This window comes from Abrus precatorius, unplaced genomic scaffold (genome assembly GCF_003935025.1).
Source record: "Abrus precatorius isolate BTA unplaced genomic scaffold, Abrus_2018 Scaffold9, whole genome shotgun sequence".
Classification (NCBI taxonomy): domain Eukaryota; kingdom Viridiplantae; phylum Streptophyta; class Magnoliopsida; order Fabales; family Fabaceae; genus Abrus; species Abrus precatorius.
The window spans coordinates 17,441,455-17,467,576 of NW_020874439.1; the positions used below are offsets into that span (position 1 = coordinate 17,441,455).

Here is a 26,122-nt window from a genome sequence, read left to right on the forward strand (position 1 = left end):
AAATTAATTTTGTGTTAAAAATTAAATTTAAAATTAGATTTCAAACTAATTCAACATAAAACTAAATTTAAAACTAATTTCAATAAAAATGAAATTTAAAATCAATTTTAAACTAAATTTAAATTTTAAAACTATTTTTGAATCGATTAAAAAAATAAAATAAAATAAAATAGTTTAAAATTTAACTCATAATTAATTTGTGTCATTGATAGTTGATAAAAAGTAGGATATATCTAAATATTTATTACTTTAATAAAATATAAAAATAAAAAATATTATTAATAAATTAAAATATACGCAAATATTATATTAACATGTATTGTTAATGTAATGAGTTAGAGTACTCTTTGTATTTATATTTTATCTTTACTAAATGTTGATGCTTAACAAATATAAATATAAATATATATATATATATATATATAATGTTATATAATTTATTATAAAATTTAAATATTTTTTAAAATAATAATTTAATAATAATTAAAAATTGGTTATAGTATATTTTTACTATATGTAAAAACGGTTTAAAACAAGTTTTAAACTAAATTCAAAATTAAACCAGGTTTAGAAAAATTAAAATGGATTGATTTATAATCCAATCCATATAATTAGATTTTAAATGGATCTAGATTGGTTTTTTGAAAATCCAATCCATGACCACTCCTACAACCATCATGTTGGCTCTCTCCCATGTGTTAAAAATAATAATTAAAAAATAAAGTGGTGCATAAGTTATAAAGATGAAAAGTTGTGAGTAAATGTGTGTTAATATGAGTTAAAAATGATAATTCCTTAGTTATGGTCAATAACTTTTTTGTTTGTAACCACTTGTCATTTAGTGATATAATGTGGCAATTATTTGATGTAAGTTAAAGGTAATATACCACTATTATAAATAGTGGATTATACTTATGTATTTTGTATGAAAAATAATAAAAATTCTCCTATTGTTTTAATTCTTCCATTCCTACCTCGAACAAAGTGGTATCAAGAGATCGATTTGATTTTGAGAATTGAGAGAAACACTTTAAAAATTGAGAGATGGTAAATAATTGTAACACCTTAATTTAATTTCAATAAATAAAGAATTTCAAAAATTTTTGAAATAATAAAATTTTCATTTTCAATCTAAGTTCATTAAGCACTTCAAATAAAGAGTGAGTTTATAAATTATATCGAACAATTGCTACATGACTTATTCCAAATACAACAAATTTTTAAAATAATATTCTAAGCCCTATAGCAGTTCCATCCTCCCCTTCACCGAGTCTGGTGCTGATCGTCTTGATCACCTGAAAAATAAATGTAAGGGTGAGTACTCTACATTACCAAAACATACAATTAAGTATAGAGTCTCACCTCTAACACATTTTCAACACATTAAACAAATACAAGCACAGGCAACGTTATCACATCCACAAGCACAAATCATAAACCAATGCATACGCACACCAGCCACACTCACATTTACACTGTGATCATAGATTTACACCATGAATAGTCACCGGTTACTCCCGCCTCACGAATACCACGTGGGCAGTCACAGGTTGCTCAGCAAACGTAATGGTCAAAGGTCTAGTCAAGAAGAGAGTATGTGACCTGTAGTGCACCCGTTCAACAGTTGGTGTCACCACCACTCCCTCTTTCCTAAGGTATTTTTACCGTCCTCATCTCCCACACCCCCAGTGTATCGCTGAACTATTCATAGCACATTATAACGGCGTTGCATGTTCGAGTCACACATATTTCAATATTCGGCACATAGCCCACAATTCATTCAAGACACACAACCTTTAGCCTATTTCCATTCATATTACACGACCCTCGAGCCCATATTTCACACAATATTCATTCAATTATACGACACAAGTGCCCAAGCCCATTCACAATATTCAATACATAATTCACATCATTTCCTTGCATCCAATGACAGCCAACACAAGCACATCACTCAATTTCACACAATATGCCGGAGGTCAGACACCTCCAGACTCAACCCAATTCGTACAATTCATCAATACACATAACCTCATCTCCTATTTCTATCACATTACTATATTCGTTCTAATAAACTCATTCCTAGCAAAGATAACTAAAGTAATGTACTCCCCTTACCTCAAAAATGAAAACCCGACACAAAACGTTGATGGAATCACTTCCCCACACGAATTTCGTCGCTAAAGCACACAACAATTCCAAGGGAACTTAAGGAAAACCTCAGAAAATGAAAGTAAGGGACGAAAACCAAAACTCTAACCATAGAACTTACCTCCAAGAGCTCCAAACACTTCCCTAATCCTCAATCTAGCTTCCAATTGGTCTTGGAGGGCTTTTAATCGGTAGGAAAGGGTTTGGGTAGAGAGAATCGTGAAGGAGAGAGAGGAAAATCGTGAAAATAACCCTCTTCTCGAACCCTAACCCTTCAAATACCCTTCTGGTCGCGACACTCTTACTACAGTGAGATATTCTCGAGATGAAGGTCTTGTTAGGATCTCAAGATGTTTGGTAGATTATGAAAAAAAGTTATGAAAAGCCTCAAAACAAGGCTATTTCGTCACAAAATGAGAAAGAAACTTTGACAATGGAAAAGAAAGAAAATCAATAAGAACTTGTCTTTTTCCATCAAGACTTAGATTAAGTCATGTTTGAGGTAATGTCTAATACAACCACCTCAAAAGAAGCTTGAGAGGTGTTAAAGACTTATCTTAAAGAGATTGACAAGGTTAAAAATGTGCATTTAAAAATTCTACGATGGGCTAGAATCTTTGCATAGAAAGAATTTTAGTCTATTTAAGATATTGGTAATAGACTAATAGTTGTTGTAAACCAAATGAAATAATATCGACAAAAGGTAAAAGATTTTTGCATGCTAGAAAAAAAACTTTCGCTCCTAAACCATAAATTTTGACTATATGGTTGTGCTATTGAAGAGTCAAAAAATTTAGTTCAATATCTATAGACCAGTTGATGGATTTGCTTCAAGCCTATGAAGAGAGATTTAAGAGAAAGCAAGAAGAGTTTTTGGAGCATGTCCTTTAAACCAAAGTCTCGTTGAAAGAAAATCGAGAAGAAATAAAGCAAAGAGGAAGAGAATTTAAACATGGAAGAGGACATGACCGTAGTCAAGAAAGAGGAGATCATGATAATTTTGACAATAATGAAGATAATTATCAATTCATTAAAGGTAGTGGAAGAGGAAGAGACAATTTTGGTAAGACAAATAAAAGGAAGTATGATAAATTTAATATTAAATGTTTCAATTGTCATATATATAATTATTACTCTTGAGAGTGCAAAACAAATGTTGAAGATAATATCAACTTTATTGAAGAGAAAGAAGTTAAAGAGTCAACATTGTTGCTAACACTTAATAATAAAGAGAAAGATGACAAATGTTTATGGTATCTTGGTATCTTGACAATAGAGCAAGTAATCACGTGTGGAAAGTCTGTAGAACTTGATAGAAGGTGAAAATGAATGTTTCCTTTGAAGATTCTGTGTAAATCCAAGGAAAAGATATTATTTTAATTTCTTTAAAAGATGATACTCACAAACTTATCATGGATGTTTATTATGTTTCTAAAATAAAAAAATTATATTTTAAGTTTGAGACAACTTGTTGAATAGGAATATGAAATTCTTATGAAACATTGTTATTTGTGACTTAGAAATCAAAATTATAAATTTGATTGTCAATGTGTTTATGTCAAGAAATAGAATGTTTGTTTTAAACAATAAGACCATTGAAGCAAAATATTTAAAAGCTAGCATTAAAAATAAATCATGGTATTGGTACATAAGATTTACACACTTAACTTTAGTGCACTCAAGGCTTTAGGATATGAGAAAATGATGAAAGGGATTCTCTCTGTAACCATCTCAATCAATTGTGTGAGAAATGTCTCGTTAGCAAGCATGCAAGAAGAAACTTTCTTAAAGAAGTTGAATCAAGAGCAAAATTGATCCTGCATCTTTTGATAAAAATAAATAGTTTTTGCTCTTTATTGATATTTTAATAGAAAAAGTTGAGTATTTTTTAAGGCAAAAATTTGAGACATTTGTAGCTTTTAAAATTTTAAAGAACTTGTTAAAAAAAAGTATTATTATGCAATCAAAGCTCTAAAATTCAATAGAGGTAGCAAATTCACATAAAAAGAATTTAATAATTTTTGTGAAAAAAAAATGAACTTCGTCGCCTTCTAATGATTTCTAAAATTCTCCAACAAAATGAGGTAGTAAAAAAAATAAATAGGATTGTTCCTAATATGCAAGATATATGTTAAAAGATGAAAATATCCCTAAAGAAATTTAAGTCGAAGTTATTACTTTTACAGTTTATATTTGTCTAACCGCTCTCTTACAAGGAATATTAAAGATCAAATACAGCAAAAAACGTGGAATGGAGTGAAGTCAAGAGTTGACCATCTTAGTCTTTTGGAGCATTGCATATGCTCATGTACTCGACTAAAGAAGATCCAAGTTTGATAGCTACAGTGTGAAGTATGTATTCATTCACTTCATTAACTATGATACAAACTCAAAAGGTTACAAATTATACAACTTAAGCAATGGCAAAATAGATATGAGTCCGGATATTGAATTTGATGTAGAAGTTTGAAATCGGGAGAAGAAAGAAGATACTTATAATTTTTTTCCATGCTTTGAAGAAAGAGATCAAGAAAGAGGCTAAGCACCAAATGAGGTTTCTATTTCATCTCTTTCGTCAGCTCATGAAACCTTGTCGTCTTCTAAAGAGGGTTCAAGTGAAAGGCTAAAAAAATTACAAGTCTTCAAGAATTTTATAATAAAACTCAAATGATAAAGAATTTGTTTTTTGTTTGTTGATAATGAACCTTTGAATTTTAATGAAATCATGAAGGACCAAAGTGGAGAAAAATCAAGAACACATTGTTTCATGACTGTAGTAATGCATAGATATCAAGTATCACTTCATTAAAGAATGCATTGCTAAGAAAGAAGTGAAGTAGATTTATATGAAGACTAAAGATCAAGTTGCAGATATTTTTTTCAAAATACTCGAGTTTAAAGATTTTAAAAGAGCAAAGAAAAGACTTAGAGTATAGAAAAAAATTTTAATTAAGGAAAGATAGAAATAATAATTAAGAAGTAAAGTAGAGCACAAGATACAAAGATGAAAAGTTGTGTGTTAGAGTGAGTTAAAGACAATGGTTTTTTTCATTTGTAACCACTTGGCATCTAGTGACATAATGAGAATTATTTGATGTAAGTTCAAACTCATTATACGACTATTATAAATAATAGATTATACTCATGTATTTTGTGTGACAAATAATAAAAATTCTCCTATTTTTTAATTCTTCTCTTCCTACCCTAACACCATGTTGGGTATAAAGAATTAATATACTCAATGATTCAACAGTTCCATCAACAAAGCCAAGCTTGCTTTTGGAAACGAGGCTCATATGAACTGGTCCAGACCATTGATGATATATTGGTCCTTGAAGAACGTTGGGGATGATGGATAGATATGTATTTTCTGAAGCATGAAGGTAATATGGAGAGGAGATGTCTTGTGATGGGTCAATCACGGCAGAATGCAGCAACTAGAGCTAATAGAAAAATGAACTTTGAGAGAAGAAATGACAAGAGACTGTAAAATAGGGGAATGCCTACCTTTTCACATAGTGATTTTACAGAAAGGAAGGCTATATATACAAGATTCTGAGGGACGTATTCCTAACGAATTTGTTACAAAGAATCAGTCAAAAACCAGTACTACTTAGACAGTTGTATCTATACAAAAAGAATACTGAGAAAAGGACAAAATCATGACTCAGCATCCCTCTAGAAACCATTTGTCCATGTTCTCTAATATACTCAAAAGTAGAATAAAAACATCATAAAGACCAAGCAAGCAATACAAAGGTGGGGAAACAAAGCTGGCTTTGCTGTCACGTCACCTGATCAAGTGAAACAATTTCTTTAAACTTTCTGTACTAAATTGAAGACACATCAATTCCTTTAAACTTGCACACTATTTAGTTTAGTTATCTCGCTCCCCGTTGATCAATGGTTCATCATAACTTTAATTCCATTAACTCCTCAGCCAAACTCTGCCACTGCTAGCATTAGTAATGACACTGCGGGCTTCCTTGGCCTTCTTGAAAGCAAGAAATTTTTGTATGTAATCCACTAGCCACTTTCCCTTTAGTATATATCTGCAATTGATCATAATATTTAATTTCTGCCTTATTTACTACTCACAACAATTTGCCAAGTCTCCAACATGATTTAAGGGAGAACAAATAAAATTCAAAGTATATATCTAAACAATAGATATTAACTCATGTTAGAATCATATTACGATAATGAGTAGCATGAACAAATCCTAATTCCTGAAGAAATTTGACGTCTCAAGTTAATTTTTTGAGTTTCTATAACAAACTACACTACATGAACATCATGGGTTCAGTCATATACATATCTGCTAATAAAAAAAACAGTTTGCACCGAACGTTTCTCACATACTTCTTTCATGAAATTAATCATGGTGTATACCAAATTAATGGAGGACTAGCACAAATTATAAATAGAAAAATGAATATATGAACATATTTTTTTTTTATTAAAAACAAGCAACTCAACTCTTCTATTCCTTCTCCGATCAATAAGAAGAATAAGCATTTCAAAGCCTAACTACCCAATGCTTGCCTTTAAAGGGCCAAGTCCTTCTGTGTTCTTTTTTTTTTTTTAAAGGGCGAAGTACTTAAAAGTGCATGATAAGTGACATTTCCGAGCAAACCACATAATGGACAGTCCCGCTTACGGGAAGCTTACATGAGTAACAAATAGTAACTATCAAAGTCCAACACACAAATGTTTCAACAAAAGAAAGTTATTACCTTGTAATGAGACTACCACTTCTTCGCTTGTTTGAATGGCGGCAAGAGAGCCAAATTAGAATGACAACCAGACCAATCCAGATTGGTCGTGAGATTAGAATGGCACGGACAAGGGAAGGAAGTGTGAAAAGTCTACCAAGTGTCTAAACCCATAAAGAAAGACAACTTAGGATCAAATAATTAGAGGGATAAACAAATAAATATTTTAAGTTCAATTTAAAGTACAAATGTAAAATCGTATTTTTAGTATTGGAAGAAATTCAACGTGTCCAATGGCTTCAACTAAATCAGTAGGCAAGTACATTTCAATGGTTAAATCCTGCTAGCATCATAATATAAAAGAAAGAAACTTGTATTGAAAGAAAAAACAAGAACGTTCGGATTATTGTCACTTACATTTTCATCTGTGTGAGAAACATTTACATTCTTATCTGCTGGGATATCATCACTTCTAGTAATAGTAGAATTCTTTTCATCTGCCATATCGTCACTAGAAACAACATCCTTGTCTACAGCATTGCAGTCTTTATTATCACATACATATGCATTACCCTTAGAAACAACAATCTTATCCATTGGCATACCATCAGCACCAGAAAAAGGAAAATTTTTCTCTGTTGCTATATCATTACCACCAGAATCACTAACACTTTTGCACATTGTTACTTCATGACCAGAAACTATATCATCCCTATCTACTGCATAGCAGTGTTCCATTGCTTCATCAACTTGTTTATCATATAAGAGATATATTGTTGTATTCTTCACAAAGAATCCATGCCCAAAAACAACAATAACCTCCACCTTGTTACCAGGTTCTAGATTTGATGTTATGCTCTGCCAGTCCTCATCTTCAAAGGAGGTTAGTGTATCTCTTTTATAAACCAGAATGGTTCTCTTAGTGTAATTATTAATTAACACATTTTGACACCCCTCTGATATTATGTCATCGGGAGAATAATAGACAATGGACAACATCATGCTCCTCAGGTTATGTCCATTCATATGTGGGACTTCAAATATTACCGAAGAACCTTTACAATGGAAGGTTAACCAATCAAAATAATTATCACCAGGGAAGGAAAGAAAATCTCCAATCCCATGCGTAGCCTGTACAAGAAACAAATGTTTGAAAAGTGCCAAAAATAATATAACTTGAATTCAATAGGTAAAGATATATAAAAATTGTAAAACACAACAACAATTTGGGCCGGTCAATGACTGATCACAAATCAAAAAGTACCGTGCAATTGTTTTATAATCAAATTTAATGTTTGGAATGCCTTAAAAATGAATAAACTTATTTATGCTACTTATTTTAAAACTAAATCAAAACAAATTCTTGTTTTGGAGCCCCTAGGACCTGATTCTTGGTTAGTTTTTTGGCTTCATATTTTTCATTTTTTCATTTCTTCACCCATATTACCTAAAAATATAAATAAATAAAATATACAAATTTTTCACAAAATAGATAAAAATAAATTTTAGATTTTATATTAATACAAACACTTAAATTACAAGAATTTCAAAATCAAATCAGATCTTATGCTGTAACTTTTCAAAAAAAAAAAAAAACTATTTATAAAATCATATTAATTCTTAAAATTTATTTCTATTCAAACCACTCTCTTGACAATATACAAGTATTTCAACAATAACTCTAAACTCATATGATAGTAGATAATCTAAATAATTTAACTGTTAGAAAAGGTGATTCAATAAATGTTTACCTATTTTTTATTTGTAAAAGTACATATATCTAATCATCTAAATATAAATAAAAAGGTAACATGGCCTTTCGATCTTCAATATATTACATCAATCAATTTAATTTTTTATTTAAATTATATGCACAATTTAGCCATTGAATTGTACAACCGTTTCAGAGACTACGTACTATTAAGATGATTTTAAATATCTAAAACCAAATTATTGTGTGGTTCAAATTAATAACAAAATTGTAAATAAGAAAATTTTCAGAATAAAATACTTGTTTACTTGAAAAGAAAGAAAGAAAGAAAGAAAGAGATACACATAATAAATATACAAACCTGTAAAATACTTTCTTTGAGAATATTGAGCATCTGACCTTTAGCTCCAATCTGTATTAAAAGGGATTTTAGAAAATTCTTTGACTCTAAAACATGAATTTGACCATGACAATCAACTAATGGAGAACTTTTCACATCAGAGATTTGTGACATAAATACACTTGCTTCCAATTTCTTATGATTTGTGCCTTTTAAGATGTCCAAAATTCTTCCAACATCTTGATTTAGTTGAAATTCTGAGTCACACACCACATAAAGGCTTCGAAGTTTTGGAATGTCCTTCAAAATAGATGATACACTATAAAAGCTACTATCTGGGCCATCTAGGAAAGCACGAGAAGACATACTCGTGTTTGATTGAATTAGGGATGACAAAATATTTGTTGGTGACATCCAAGACCAAATGAGAGAAGGAAATATATCACGTGAAAATCCTTCAAAGCCACATAAAGAAATATATCCAATGCTTTTTGATCTTATTATTGAGAAGGGGACTTTCATTATGGCAGTATTATCTGCAATCAAAATTGTCAAAGATTTCATCTGTTCCAAGTCTTCCTCTAACTTGTCAATCTTTGAACATCCAGAAAGAATTAAAGTTTCCAGAGATTTCAATTTATAGATACTTCTGGGGAGCTTTTGAAGGCCCGTACACGCTTTCAAATTTAACAGAAGAAGCTTATTTAGATATCCAATAGTATGGGAGATAGCAGACAAACTTGGACAATCTTTAAGTAATAGCTTTTCAAGATTAGGCAAGTACGAAAAGTTTGGCGTTTTGGTCAAGTCATGGGAATGACTAAGATTGAGAATTTTTAGATTCACTAGCACCTGCAAGAAGAAAATAAAATTTCAATATAAATAAAAGAGAAGAAGCATTGGAAAAATAGACGAAAAGGAAGATAGTTTATAATTACCCTTGATACTAGAACATGACACTGATTACTTTAAGCCACATAATTTTATGTTTTAATCCTCCCACTTTTACAATAAATAATTGCTCTCACTTAGTGTGTGTTGACACATCCACGCTCAATTTGGAATGATATTTAATATGAAATATTCTCTAATAAAACAAAAAAGATTTCAATCCTGATCCACACTTCTCTTTTGATGATTATATGCTTTTAAGTTTTAACTTGAACTAAAAATTTTAACTTCAAAACTTAACTGAATTTTAATTTTAAAGTTAAAAAAAGAGTTGTGTTACATGTATTGCAAGAGAAAAAAATGTTTCAAGAATGTCTAGTGAAATAGATACTATTACCAAAATTACTGGCATTATCAAATTAACTTAAAGAAATCAAGATAGGTATTGAAACATCTAATGCTTCATTCTGTGTTTTACCCTTCTTCTTTTCACTACTTCATAAAACCATAACATACTAAAACTGAAAATCTATATGAAATGCTAAATTTGGATTTGTTGCATCTGAAAATAAGATTAGTGAAAACAGCTCATGAACAAAATAAAAATCAAGAGTTTATACCTGGGCCTTCTCCCACATTTGTTTAAGATTGCTATGTTTCAATTCAATGGCAACTAAACTTCTTTGACGAAATTCTGCAGGCATGCAACTTAAAGGAAAGTTATGCCAGCATAGCAATCTAAGATCTCCTGAAAGATATTTAAAATCCCCATCAAGTTGCACACCGGAAAGTTGAAGCAGTCTAAGACTATTTATCTTCTTGAATGCTTTGGTCTTCAAGCAAATTGTATTTTTTTCTGGTAACTTCAAAGTCAGTCCCTTAATAGCTTTTGTTCCCTAAAATAAAATAATAAGAGAAACCAAAAATAGATAGTTTACATATCTCATAGCTAAACAGCTTTTTATGACGTTTAAGAGCTATAATAATATTTCATGGGATAATTATGAATCCAAATGTCTATTTTAGTTCCTATTGTATTACAAGCTTTATATAATCATACAAGAAGTTCATACCTTATATTGTGATAATACATCAATAACTTCTTCACTAAGCCATAACCTGCTACGTTCCTCAGGATCATCAGGTGATTTTTCACGAATTATTTCTCTTCCCATGTCTCTTAGCAAATCATGCATTCCAAGCTTGTTCTTATTGTCAATAGTAACCAGGCTTCGCTCTACAAGAACACTAATTCCAATCTCTGGAAAGCATCCCCAACCATTTAATATTTGTATAACATCATTTCGATTCATACCAATAAAGAAGCAAGCTATGTCAAGGAATATTTCTTTCTCTCTATCATCATTTAAACAATCGAAACTTATTCTCAACTTCTTCTGTACTTCATTATTGGGAATTTTTTTCAATTTATCCAATACACTTTTCCATTCTGTTATTCCCCTATCAAACAAATAGGACCCAAGAACTTCAAGTGCTAGGGGCAATCCTCCAGAATAAATGACAACATTCCTTGAAAGTTCAACAAAATCATTTTTAGGGCTTGCTTTCTTGAAAGCATGCCAACTAAAATGCTCAAGGGATTCAGTTTCATTCATTTCTTCCATTCTATGTATATGATCAACTCCATGAACTTTAAGTAGATGTTCATCTCTTGTTGTGATGATTATTCTACTTCCTGAGCCAAACCATTCCCAGCTACCGCACAAAGCATTCAATTGATCCAATTTATTCACATCATCAAGTATAAGGAGTACCTTTTTTTGGGCAAGTCTTTCCTTTAATATATTTTTTCCTGATTCAATGTCAAGTAACTTCGATGCTGTTGATTTGCAAATATCACTAAGAATCTGGCGTTGTAAAGAAACTCTATTAGTATTCTGCTCCCAGATTTCCCTGATATTTAAGAGGAAGCTCTTACCCTCAAAATTTCGCCCAATTTGGTTATAAATGGCTTTAGCAATGGTTGTTTTACCTAACCCTCCCATTCCCCAAATTCCTAGAAATAAAACATCTTTTGATTGTTGGTTGTTTAATAGTTCGATCACAACTTTCAAGCGAGATTCTATTCCCACAGGATGATTAGCAACAAATAATTCTGTCTTATCTACCAAATGAGCGACATGTTCAACAATATTCTTGATATCTTCACTCTCATTCCTATAAAATACAGATCAAGAACAAGATGAATAATCAAAAGTTATAAATAAGCATCTAGTATCTGAGAAGAGGAAGAAACATGAGCAAGTGCAAGTGCAAGTGCAAGTGCAAGTGCATGTGCATGATCTCTGCTCTTTATAAAAGATTGTATGGCAATGAGAATGAAAGTATTTTCCGTTGCCTAACATAAAAGTATGCGAGTATAATTAAATTGAACTATTGTTATTCATTATTCTTTTGGGTGAATCAACATCAGAAAAATTAGAAATTTTGATTTAAAAACACACGTTAGCCATATCATCTTCCATACTTAAATAAACAAGAAAATATTCATCAACATGCATAAATACTAGAAAAGGAACTGATCTTGCATAGAAGTGCCTACAAGTAAAATGTAATTAATATATATTACATATAAATATATAAGTAAACTCATAAATTAGTCCCTCAAATAATAATGGACAGACATATTAGTCCTTTACCATTTTAAATTGCCCTGTTAGTCCCTGATATGGTACCACACCAGGCAGTTAAGTCCTCAAAGTTAACAGACGCCGTGAAAACGTTAGCTTTGGCTGACAAGTGACATGTGTGATGCCAATGTAGCACTAAAACAACATTGTTTTGCTGATATTAGCACCTTTTGTTAAGATTCAAATTAGTGGTTGGAAAAATTGAAGGGCGGCATGACTTCAAAGATGATGAGACATAACGATGCATAGACGATGTCAGACGGGACCAAGGTACGAGCCGTAACATTGTAAATGCATGTATTGTGTGTGAAAGAGATGTGTATTATGTTAGGGTCGTTAGAGATTGAGTTGCATGGTTGTGGTTAGTTTTTTTTTTTTTTTTTTTTCAGGTGTTGAATAAGAAATGTGAGAAAATAGAGGGCTATGGTGTTTGAGTTGGGTTTAAACTCTTATTTGTGTAGCTGAGTAACGGGACATGTGGTCCTTGATTGTTCGTTGTCGAAAGTGAGGCAAAATGTGTTAGATTATTTTAATAATTTTATTATAGTAGCCTATGTAACTTATAGCATGATTCTAATTAATGATTTAACGTGATGGTGGTAAAATATAAAATATAAAGTCATTGAAGGTATAATTATAAATACAATTATAAGGAAACCCTTCCCTCTCCCTTCATATAAATAAAAGAGCGGTTACCAAATAGAGGTTACGGTATTTTCTATTCTTTCACTTTCACGGTCTCTGAGTGAACTCACGATAAACGCAAGAAAGGAACTTTCTCTCAACCATCTGAGAGGAGCTAAAGAAGAAGGAAGAGTTGAGGAAAATACTAAGAGATCAACGACATTAAAGAGAGAGGTAACATCAAGGAACAATGGATTCAAGTTAATGCTCTCTAAATCCTTAATTGTGTGAGAATCATATATTGTGTTGTGAGAACAACATAATTCAAGAGGAAAGGGAAAATGTAATTTCATAATAGTCATTGCACAATGGAAGTTACATAATGGATCAAAGAAAATTCTAACAGTTGGTTTCATAGTAAGGTTATGAATTTCGTTGATTCTTCATAAGAGATTGATTCTCCATTAAATTTTTTTCCAAATTACGTGAATCTTAGGTATTTTATATGATGGATTGACATTATTTTGATGTTGAATAATTATTTTGGATTCAATAACTGAAAACTCCAAGGTTTTGGAAGCTAGAAATATTGGATTTTGAATCTGTAATATGAGCATGGTCATGCATCAAGGAGCAAGGCCACGCATCAGGAACAATCACGGTCATGCTTCAATGAAGCACAACCTTGCATATTGTAAGCACGACCATGCATCAATTATAAGCATGACCATGCATCAGGAAGCACAATCATGCTTCAGGAAGCACAACCATGCTTCAGGAAGCAGGGGCATGCATCAGAAATGAGCATTACCTTGCTTCATCGAAGCACGGCCATGCATCAAGTAAAAGCACGGCCGTGCATAGTAATCTTACGGCAGAATAAGGAAAATGATTCATAAAATATATAGATAATTTTAGAATTACATCAAAGTGAATTTTACTCACCAAAGTGATTAAATTCTCAAGTTAATTAATTCTAAATTACATTATCATAATGAGAACTTCACAATTTATTGCTTAATTTTAAGGGTAGCTTGTTAGTCACCAAAGTGGTCTGTCTTTAAAAGTTCTTTAAGTATTTAATTGTGTGTTGTAAATTGTTCAAAATTGTTTAATGCTATATAGAAACAAAGATGAACAATTTAGCTCATTAATTATAACGCTAGGAGATCGCCGAAAGGTGGATCACTGCATATAATTAATGACATTAAGGAGACATGTAAGCACTTCATAATATGTTTGTATATCCAAAGATCATTTGCATATTGGTTTGAGTGATTGGTTGTCAATTAAAGTTGTTTATTAGCATCATTATAGATAAATTGTGTATTTAGGCGTTACCTAAAGGTAAACTTAGATGCGTAATTGATAATGGTTGGCTATCTGAATCTATTAAGTTTATTCGAAGCATAAATGTTTAAGCATGTATTAAATATTTCAGTCCCTATGAATACGTATGGCATGAGCAATGACATAGTCAAGTTCAATGGGCTCAATTATGATGATTGGGTTGAACAAGTTCGATTCCAGCTAGGTGTTATGGACTTAGACCTAACAATCATTATGGAACAAGAACCTACAGCCATCATAGAGATCAGTACTGAAGAGGAAAAGACTCTTCGTGAAGCTTGGAAAAGGTTGAACAGGTTGAGCTTGAGCTTGCTGAAGATGACTATGACTGAAAATGTGAAGCCATCGATGCCAAAGATTGAAAATGTTAGGAAATTTATGGCAAAGGTAAAAGAGTATGCATAATCGGACATTACTGACAAGTTCGTATCAGGTACCCTGTTAATTGAGCTGACTACTAAGAAGTTTGATTGGTCACGGCCTATTCATGGCCATGTGACTGACATGATCAATCAAGCAGCAAAGTTAAAATCAATGGGCATGGACGTAAAGGAATTCTTTTTAGTACAGTTCATTTTGAACTCACTCCCTCCTGAGTTTGGTTGGTTCTAGGTGAATTACAACACCATCAAGGATAAATGGAACATACAGGAAATTAAGGTCATCCTGGTTCAAGAAGAAGGGAGGCTAAAGAAGGTGAAAGAACACTCCGTCTATCTCACATTTCATGAAGGGGCTAGTAGTAGCAAGGTTAAGTCAGGTAAGAAGGACAACAAGGACGAGAAGGATAAAGCCTTATTAAAGGTTCACGAAGGCCGAATCCAGAAGGATCAGAGATGCTTCTTTTGCAAGAAGACTGGCCATTTCAAGAAAGATTGTACGAAGAGAAAGGTTTGGTTCGAAAGGAAAGGTATATATTATGTTTCAGTATGCTTTGAATCAAATCTTATTAAGGTACCTAAAAACACCTGGTGGTTAAATTCTGGTGCAACTACTCATGTATCATATGTAATGTAGGGATTTCTTTCGATCCAACCCATAAGTGGAATTGAAAAGTTCTTGAACATGGGTAACAAAATAAAAGCACGGATAGAAGGAATAGGGACTTAGAGATTGATCTTGCATATTGGTTGCTGCATAGATCTAGAAAAGTGTCTTTATGTTCTTGAATGTGCCATAAATTTGTTTTCTATTGCAAAGTTGGACAAATTTAGTTTTAATTTTAAGATTGGAAAGAAAAATTTTTCTTTGTATAAACACTCGTACTGTTTTGGATCTTGTACATTAATTGATAGTTTATATCGTTTCAATATTAATATTAAATTTGCTGAATCTCTGTTTCTTATTGAAAATGCTGCTAGTAGTAATTTGAATGTGCGTAATGAATGTTCTGCTTTCTTGTGGCATCAAAGGTTAGGTCACATATCCAAAGCAAGGATGATAAGGTTAATGAAAAGTAAAATTTTACCTCATTTGAATTTTGTTGACTGGGATATATATGTGGATTGTATTAAAGGAAAACAAACCAAACACACATCAAAGAATCCAACCACAAGAAGTAGGCAACTCTTAGAGTTGGTACACACTGATATTTATGGTCCGTTTGACATCCCATCTTAGGGTGGTGAAAGATATTTCATTACCTTTATTGATAACTACTCATGTTATTATTATCTGTATGTTTTGCATAAAAAATCTCAATCAATGAATGTCTTACAGGTGTTCATTGATGAGGTGGAAAGGCAACTAGATAGAAAGGTAAAGTTTGTGAGATCAGATAGAGGTGGTGAATATTATGGAAAATCTGATGAAAGTGGACAATGTCCAGGTCCATTTGCTAAACTTTTGGAAAGTCGAGGCATATGTGCACAGTATACTATACCTGGTATACCACAACAAAATGGTGTGACTGAAAGGCGAAATTGTACTATCATGGAAATGGTTAGGATATGTTGAGTTACAGTTCTATACCTATGTCTTTGTGGATGTACGCATTAAAGCCCGCTGCGTATCTGCTTAACAGAGTTCCTAATAAGGTAGTTCCAAAGACTCTTTATGAACTGTGGACAGGAAAAAAACTCAGTTTAAGACATCTTCATGTCTGAGATTGTCCAGCAGAAGTAAAAGTGTATAATCCACATGAAAAGAAGCTTGATGCTAGAACTATTAGTGGTTATTTCATAGGTTATCTTGAGAAATCAAAAGGGTACAAATTTTACTGTCCTAACTATAGTATGAGAATAGTTGAGTCTGGAAATGTAAGGTTCATTGAAAATGGTCAATTTAGTGGGAGTGATGAAACACGAAAGGTGAAAATTAAAGAGACACGTGCGGAAACTCCTGTAGTTGGGTGTCTCTTCTCCAGTTATTGTTCTTCTTATTGTATCATGGTCACACAACATAAGGAGACAACAAGTTAATGTTCTAAACCCACAAGAACAACATATAGAGGATGAACCAACTAAAGATGCGCAAGTCACAAATGAATAAGAGGAAGGTGAACCACAAGAGATAACATTAAGGAGGTCTGTAAGGCAGAAGAGACCTGCTATTTCGAATGACTATGTGGTTTACTCACTTGAGCATGAATGTGACTTGAGTATTGATGAGGATCCAGTCTCATTTAAGCAAGCCATGGAATGTTACAATTCTGAAAAGTGGTTGAATGCCATGAAAGAATAGTTAAAATCAATGAGTGACAACAAGATATGGGATCTAGTCAAGTTGCCTAAAGGTTCAAAACAAGTCGGTTGCAAGTGGGTCTTTAAGACCAAACGTGACTCAAAAGACAACGTTAAGAGATACAAGGCTAAACTTGTTGCTAAAGGATACACTTAAAAGGATGGTATAGACTATAAATAGACCTTCTCTCCAATTTCAAAGAAAGACTCTTTAAGAATTGTTATGGCTTTGGTGGCTCATTATGACTTAGAGCTCCACCAAATGAATGTAAAGACCGTTTTTCTGAATGGTGACTTGGAAGAGGAAGTTTATATAGATCAGCCATGGCTTCTTAACCACAGGTCAAAAAAGTATGGTGCGTAAGTTAAAGAAATCAATATATAGGTTGAAACATGCTTCTAGACAATGGTATCTTAAGTTTAATGATACCATCACTTCATACGGTTTTGTAGATAACACTGTTGACCGATGTATCTATATGAAGGTCAGTGGAAGCAAGTTCATCATTTTAGTCCTATATATTGATGACATTCTTCTTGCTACTAATGATATTGGATTATTGCATGATGTAAAGGAGTTTCTCTTTAAGAACTTTGAGATGAAAGATATGAGTGAGACTTCCTATGTGATTGGAATAGAAATATTCTGTACTAGATCACAAGGATTACTGGGATTGTCTCAGAAAAGCTACATCAACAAAGTATTAGAGAGATTCAAAATGAAAAAGTGCTCATTAGGGGTTGTTCCAATTTAAAAGGGAGACAAGGTTAGTGAAATACAATGTCCCAAGAATGAGTTGGAATGAAAAACAATGGAATTTATTCCCTATGCATCAGTGGTCGGGAGTTTAATGTATGCTCAGACATGCACTCGGTGTGATATCAGTTTTGTTGTTGGAATGTTAGGCTGATATCAAAGTAATTCCAGAATGGACCATTGGAAGGCTGCAAAGAAAGCCCTTAGGTATTTATAAGGCACCAAAGACTACATGCTTACTCATAGGAGATCTAATCACCTGAAAATGGTTGGCTACTTAGATTCAGACTATGCTAGATGTGTAGACTCAAGGAAATCGACCTTTAGCTACATCTTCTTATTGGCTGAAGGTGCGATTTCATAAAAGAGCGAAAAGGAGTCCATTATTGCTACGTCTACCATGGAAGCGGAATTTGTGGTGTGCTTCGAGGCCATTATTCATGCTTTGTGGCTGTGAAACTTTGTCTTAAGGCTTGGTATTGTTGATAGTATAAAAAAAAAGCCACTAAGAATGTACTGTGGTAATTTTACAGCCGTCTTCTTCTCTAAGAATGATAAGTATTCAAAGGGAGTAAAGCATATGGACTTAAAATACTTATCAGTGAAAGAAAAAGTGCGGAAACAGAATGTGTCTATTGAGCATATTGGTACTGATTTAATGATAGTAGATCCGCTAACTAAAGGATTGCCCCCTAAAATGTTTTCTAGCCATGTTGGAAAAATGGACATTATAGACAAGTCCTTGTTAGCATGATTGTGTGATTCACATATATGTGTACAGATTGTTTTGCTTATATTATTGTAGACATTTTTGTGAGAATTCAATAAAAGTATTGTTTCTTCTTGTTTACTTGTTATCTGAATTGTGTTAATGTACATGTATGGTTTGAGTTTAATAAAAGGTTGAGTGTTAAAAACACATCAGAGTTACAGTCTGTAGTATGACTAATTAAAGCTATTTTGATTTGGATTGGTTCTGTGACACTTGGAAGGAATCATGTCGTCAAATGACTTGTGACTGCCATGATTTGATCAATTTAAATCATTAAAAGATGATGGCTTGATATTATCAATGATATGCGCACTTATAGTTCATTGAATCTTCAAGTCGTCACATAGGCCAAGTGGGAGATTGTTAGATTATTTTAATAATTTTATTATAGTGGCCTATGTAACTTATAGCATGACTCTAATTAATTATTTAATGTGATAGTGGTTAAATATAAAATATAGAGTCATTGAGGTATAATTGTAAATACAATTATAAGGAAACTCTCCCCTCATCCTTCATATAAATAAAAGAGCGGTTACCAAATAGAGGTAACAGTATTCTCTTTTCTTTCACTTTCACGGTCTCTGAGTGAACTCACGGTAAATACAAGAAATGAACTTTCTCTCAACCATCCGAGATGAGCTGAAAGAAGAAGGAAGAGTTGGAAAAAATACTAAGGGATCAATGACATTAAAGAGAGAGGTAACATTAATGAACAATGGATTCAAGTTAGTGCTCTCTAAACCCTTAATTGTGTGAGAACCATATATTGTGTTGTGAGAACAACGTAATTCAAGAGAAAAGGGAAAAGGTAATTTCATAATAGTCATTGCACAATAGAAGTTACATAATAGATCAAAGAAAATTTTAACAAAATAGTTGCATTTAAATTGTTTAATTCTTGAAGCATCTGCTATAGTGGTCCCTTGTTGTAAGTTTTCTATACATTGGCTTTTGTAACCCATGTGATGATATCGTATAGTAAGACACTGTGTGTAATAATTAAATATAAATTTAATTATTTTAATAATATTTTAAATAAATATTTTAATATTTATATTTTAAGTAAACTCCCAAATTAGTCCATGAGACTATGAGCAAGGGATAAATTGGCTCCTAAATTTTTAAAATGAACATGTTAATCCTTGACTTTATCAAACGACGTCGTTTTAGGATGAAGAGGAGAAAAATGCGTCGTTTTGGGCAAGAACATGGTGCAAGGTTGACACCTGTGAAGGGAATCTTTTCTAGTAAGAATTTGGCAAGACATAATTACAAAATTAAGAATTTCTATACAAAACACACTTATGTGAAGATATATGAAAAGAAGACTACTAACCAAGCATAGGTGACAGGAAAGCTACTTAATTTATGAAAGGGCATCATGGTATAAAGCATGATGAGGTATTTGATATGTTTAAGGAAATTGTGGTAGGGAATGAGAAAGAACAAGTTAGGAGGTTTCACAGTGAAGATGGACACCATTCCTCATCCCTCAGGTCAACCACAATTTCAGAGGCTATATATTTGTTTAGCTGGATGCAAAAAAAGGTTTTAAGGTTGATTATAGGCCCCCTATTTGTCAAGATGCTAATAATCACATCAGGCCTATTGCGTATGCTGTTGTTGATACACTTGGAGTGTCAAATGTTGCCTCCAACCCACTTCTATTCTCTTCTCCATCCACACCATTGTCAAACCAGGAAAAGCGATGGCAATGGATTCCCTCCTACATTCACATTTCAAACATTCATCAATTTGACACACCATGGTAGTTAAAATTAGGATCTGAATCATAAAATCGTAGGATTTTATGATTTATCCCAGCCAAACGATTCAAGTCGCAACAAAAATCAGAGCGAGCTGAAATCGCAGTAAAATCGCGATTCAGATTGAAATCAATAAAATCTCGATTTGCTGCCGAATTTTAGAAAAATGTGGGTCGGATCTGGATTTCAGCCCAAATACTTTATAACCTGAGCCTAATCCAACTTTTTAATTAGGAGCGAAGGAAGTCTCGCGTTCTTCTCTTCTTCGTCGAGCCCCAGACCTATTAAGAACGACTTTGTGTGCACTGTTAGCAAAAGTCATCTTCTCTTCTTCACGATTTCTCTGCTTGAACCTACTTATTCGCGATTTCTCGACCAAACCAAGCGGCAATTATTTTTCTTCTTCCTTTTTTTTTCCTCTTTCTCTAGTTTTTTCATGACACCCTAAACCAACCAGACCAGGCAACACCAACTTGTTAGTTTTTTTTCTTCTTCCTCTATTTTTTTTTTTCATCTTGTTTGAGGATGGCTTCAAACATGGCTAATGGTCCAAGTTTAGGGGCTGGCGTTTCTGGGTCACTCCCAACTGCAACTGACAGCTCCACTGCTATGGGCTCTTCAAGCGTGCTTCAAAGGTTGGTTCCTCGAAATGCCCATGGAAACAAGGGTGGTGTGGGATGGAAGTATGGATTTTCAGTTCAAGGAGCTGTGAAGGTTCAATGCAAATTCTGCCAAAAGGTATTCAACGGAGTGATTTATTGCCTAAAACACCACTTGGCTAAAACAAATCAAAATGTTGAAGCCTGCAAATCTGTTCCTGATGATGTGAATAAGGAGATGATGGAGATTATTATTTCCTTGATGAAAAAAGCAGCTAACAGAAATGGCTCTTCGCAAATTGGTGAAAAGAGAAAAGCCATTGAAAGTGCTGAAATTGAGAGTGTTGGGATCTGATAGTTTTGCAAGAAAATGGGTGTAGGTTCACAGGCCACAATAAACAACATATTTAAGAAGGGTATAAGAGAAGATGCATGTTAAGCAATTGCAAGATTTTTTTACAACAATGTCATAGCTTTCAATGTGGCAAGAAGTAAAGAATTTCCTACCATCTATGAGTTAATTGTGCAGCACGGTCCAGGATTTAAGCCTCCCTCTTATCATGAGATTAGAGTGAAGTATTTGAAGCAAGAAGTGAAGATGACAATGGAACTTATTGAAGAACATAAGGCTGTTTGGAAGAGTGTTGGTTGCACAATAATGACAGATGGGTGGACTGACAAAAGGAGAAAAACCATTCTGAATTTTTTAGTGAACATCCCGAGATGTACACAATGTTTTTGAAGTCAATTGATGCTTTCCACATCACCAAAATAGTTGATAAAATATTTAAGATACTTGATGAAGTTGTGAAAGAGGTTGGTGAAGAAAACATAGTGCAAATTATAACTGATAATACAACAAATTATAAAGCTGCTGAAGAGATTTTGATGGAGAAAAGGAAGAATTTATACTGGACTCCTTGTGCTACACACTGCATTGATTTAATGCTTGAAGATTTTGAGAAAAAAATACCCCTCCATAAGGAAAAAATTCCAAAAGGTAGAAAAACCACAACTTATATTTATTCAAGGATTTCTCATTTCATTATTACAATGCTTCACAAAAGAAAAAGATTTGGTGAGATCAGGTATCACTCAATTTGCCACTTCATAATTAACTTTGGGATACCTTCATGAGAACAAAAGAGCTCTTTTAAGAATTCCTTGTGTGACGAATGGAAGTCCAATAAGTTTTCTAGGACAAGAGAAGAAAATTTAGTAGAGGAAGTTGTTTTGGACAATGGGTTTTGGAAGAATGTTTAATCTGTTTAAAGGATGCATATCCTTTAACCTTCATTTGGTTGATTCAGATGAGAAGTCAGCCATAGGATTTGTTTATGAGGCAATGGACCAAGCTAAAGAGACTATCAATATAACTTTCAATGGTGTCAAGAAAAGATAATTGATTATCTATCAAATTTAGTTAAAATTAAAATTTAGTAGTTTTTTATTCATTTTAGAAAATTAACCTATTTTACTTATTTTTTACTTACATGCCACTATGAAATATCATTGATAATAGATGGAACAAATAACTTCATAGGCCTTTACATGCTGTTAGCTATTTTCTCAACCCTCAGTTATATTATAGTCCTGGATTTAAAGTTGATCTTGAAGTTAAATGAAGACTGTATGATTATATGCCAAGAATGGTGCCTAACATTGAGGAACAGGCCAAAATTGATGTTCAAATTGATGATTTCAAGAAACAACAAATGTTTTGTCCCTTAGCTAGAGCAAAACTTCAGAAAAAGACCCCAACTGATTGGTGGGAGTCATATGAAGATGAACACCAGAGCTTCAAAAGTTTGTCATTTGTGTATTAAGTTTAACATTTAGTTTCTCTGGATATGAACATAATTGGAGTGCATTTGAGATGGTAAGATTTTTAGTAAAGTTGTTTTCAATTATCTACATTCTACAAGCCTACATATTGCTTATACATATTTTAATGTGTTTAGGTCCATACCAAGAGGAGAAATCGTTTGAAGCAAAAGACAATGAATGATGTTGCCTTTGTAATGGCTAATTCAAAATTAGTAAAAAAGAAGCAACTTAGGAGAGATCGTGAGTTAGACCTTGATGATGTTTCATCTGATGATGAGTGGATTGCAGAAAATGATGTTGGTGATATTGAAAGGTTAGATATTGAAGGGTTGGATTTGGATGCACACAATTTGGACTTGGATAAAGATGAGAACTTAGCCCAAAACCAAGATGGAAACAATGCTATTGAGAATGATGTTGATATGCTAAATTTGGATAATGAAGTTGATGGAGATAAAGATGAATACCATATGGTGGATCTTTATGATTTTAATGTAGCACAATTGTTAAATTAGACATCTTAAATTTAAACAAGAAAACAATATATTCTTTTCCTAATATATTTTCTTGTTTAAATGTTGTTTTAGTGCCACGTTAGCATTGCACATGTTAGTAAAAGTTAAAAAAATTTTATGGATGAAGCTTCACTTTAATACCTAAAATATGCAACGTTGTTCAAATCAATCCCCTTAAATTTCAAATTTGAAATTTTAATCCTTAAAATTAGCAATCGTCAATTATGTTAGTCATTGTCGTTAAGAGACGTTAAAAGCAAATAAAAGGGTAATGATAAATCGTGTTAAGTGACATGTGTTGAATGTCATTTTCATTTCTGACTTCTAACAGTTTTAGTCAATAAAATTCCTTCCTCGTTTTCTTCTTTGCCCTTCTTCCATAGCGTCTTCTTCCTTCCTCTGGCCACCACTGCAATGACGTTCACGCTTCAAAGTTTCTTCCTCTCAGATCTTGTCATCTAAACCACCAAATCTAAGCCTTATTTGAAGATTTTGGTGAAGGTTTGAAACGAATTAGACGAGAAAAGAGGCACAATAGGGACTGATTTTGCTGAAGCCAGAGGATGATTTTCCATAACCGAAAGGGCATTAGGGGAGTCCAAGGGGTGATGGGGTTTAAGGAGTGTGGAGTGTGGAGTGAGTAGTTAAAAAAATTGGATATGAAAGTGGTTTTGATGGGTGTGGTGATGGAGAGAGAGAGAGGTGGTTGAGAGATAATAAAAAAAATAAAGGACTAATATGTCCGAACGTTACTATATCTGATATACTAATTGTGAATTTAGTCATAAATAAATACTACCATAAGCCAATAGTGAAAAAAGGTTACAGTTTGTCCCTATCCTATTTTAGAGGTTTTGAGTCTTTTCTCTTCCACATTTTTTTTTGCTACTCTACAAACCTTATGTAAAAGCTTTATTCACATCTAGTTTGTGGTATTTGGGCTTAGCCTCTCTTGTGGCACTTTAACCATGACAACCATGTAGATAATGATTCTTGGATAATCAACATTACCTCTAAATCCTACAAATATTTTTCGTGTGAGGAACTAGGGTGCTTTCAGACTCTCATCAATTCCCCTTACTAAGTCTCTTAATATTCTCTCTCCATGAACGGTGAGAGTCCACATTCTTTATCTGCTATGCATATGACTTTGGTACTGTCAGCAGGGATTCCTTAATTATTGACTTCGGTGCAATTGATCATATGACCTTCCACTTTGCATCCTTTGCATCATACTAACATTGTGTTGATGAGTAACAAATAAATTATGGCTGATGATTCTTTTACATCAATTGCAAGTTACAGTAATATCAAAGTTAGTACCTTTCTATACAAAAAAAGACCATCATGTCTCCAAACTTTATTAATCTTATTTCATTTAACAATCTCACCAAATACCTAGTGTAAATTGTAACGTTTTCTATTCCCATTGTGTATTTAAAGATTAGGTAACAATGAGGACAATTGGAGGTTCTATGGAACAAAAAGGATTGCACCATCTCCATGTGTAAGCTCTAGGTGGACCTGTTTTTCACCTTTTTATTATTTTCCTTTCGACAAAATGCACTAAACACAATTTATTCTTCTTAACAACAAAATAACAGCATAAAAAGATTGAAATGAGAGGAAAAAAAATTGAAACAGTTAAATTATATCTGAGGCTAAACTGAATTACCCATCTTCATATTAAAAGTGTAACAGAACATCAGTATCCGTGAAGGAAAAAGAAAGGGGAAATATGCTATCAAGCTCAAACTATCACTTCTTTTGTCCTTTTCTTTTTTAACATTTTGATGCTCAAATAGATTCAAGAATATTCATTCTCAGCACTGTAAATTTCATAAATATTTTTTGAGAGACAATATTTATCTATTGTGAACTTCACAATAGAATCTCACCTCTCTTATACATTTTAAAAGGCAATGAAAGATGAAAAAATCACAAACAAGTGTTAAATTACCTGGAATTTAGGACTACAAATCCTGAAATGCTACCAGCCTCACGAAGCGCCCTCCTCCAACTCTTCTCCTTCTCTTCTCCCACTGAAATTCTATTCAAAAGATTTTGAAATGCACTTCCAAACTCACCGGTCTGGTGACGCACTTCTGAGGGATCAACATCATAAAACACTGGCAGAACCACCCGGCTAATGGTTCTATGACACACCATTATTTGCTCCAATTCTTGCAGACACCATCGTGAGTCTGCATAATTTTTCGAAAATACAATAATAGAAATTTCAGATTGTTCAATTGCTCGCAAAAGTGAGCTTGAAATCTGATCCCCTTTTCGAAGCGAATCATCATCCTTGAAAACATTAATTCCAGCGTTTTGAAAGGAAGCATAGAGATGTGAAATGAACGAGGCACGCGTGTCTTCTCCTCTAAAACTCAGGAACACTTCATACATCTTTACTACACTTTTCAACTGTAAAGCTACTCCTGTCGATTCAGTACAAACAAACGAATATTTGAGTGCAAACTCAATCCATCTTACATAAAAAAAAAAATACAAATAATATATTTACTCACTTTCAGCATATATGACTGCCCGTATGCTTTTTCTCACGACTTGGAGATGGTCAGGGACACTGGAACTATCAGAAGAAGACATCTTTATGAACGGAAACTGTCACCGAAAATCGTTGACCCAAAAAGTAGAAAGTCCACACTATCATTACTTATGCCCCGTTCAATTATAGAAATGGTTTTCTTAACCAGTGACAAAGCGAATATATTAAGAAGTTAAAAAAACTATTAAAATAAATAT

The 26,122-nt window shown here is 32.9% G+C and overlaps 1 protein-coding gene across 1 annotated transcript; it reads right to left on the reverse strand.

Moving 5' to 3' along the window:
• Window positions 1-6,015: 6,015 nt before the first annotated feature.
• Window positions 6,016-25,762, reverse strand: LOC113849333 (TMV resistance protein N-like). The gene is made up of 7 exons (XM_027479180.1): window positions 25,314-25,762; window positions 10,900-11,986; window positions 10,429-10,704; window positions 8,939-9,769; window positions 7,554-7,997; window positions 6,888-7,030; window positions 6,016-6,203 (listed from the first exon to the last, which is right to left on the reverse strand). Exons 1-7 carry the CDS (start codon window positions 25,760-25,762, stop codon window positions 6,080-6,082), a joined length of 3,354 nt encoding a protein of 1,117 aa, XP_027334981.1. The 3' UTR covers window positions 6,016-6,079.
• Between the last annotated feature and the right edge of the window lie 360 nt (window positions 25,763-26,122).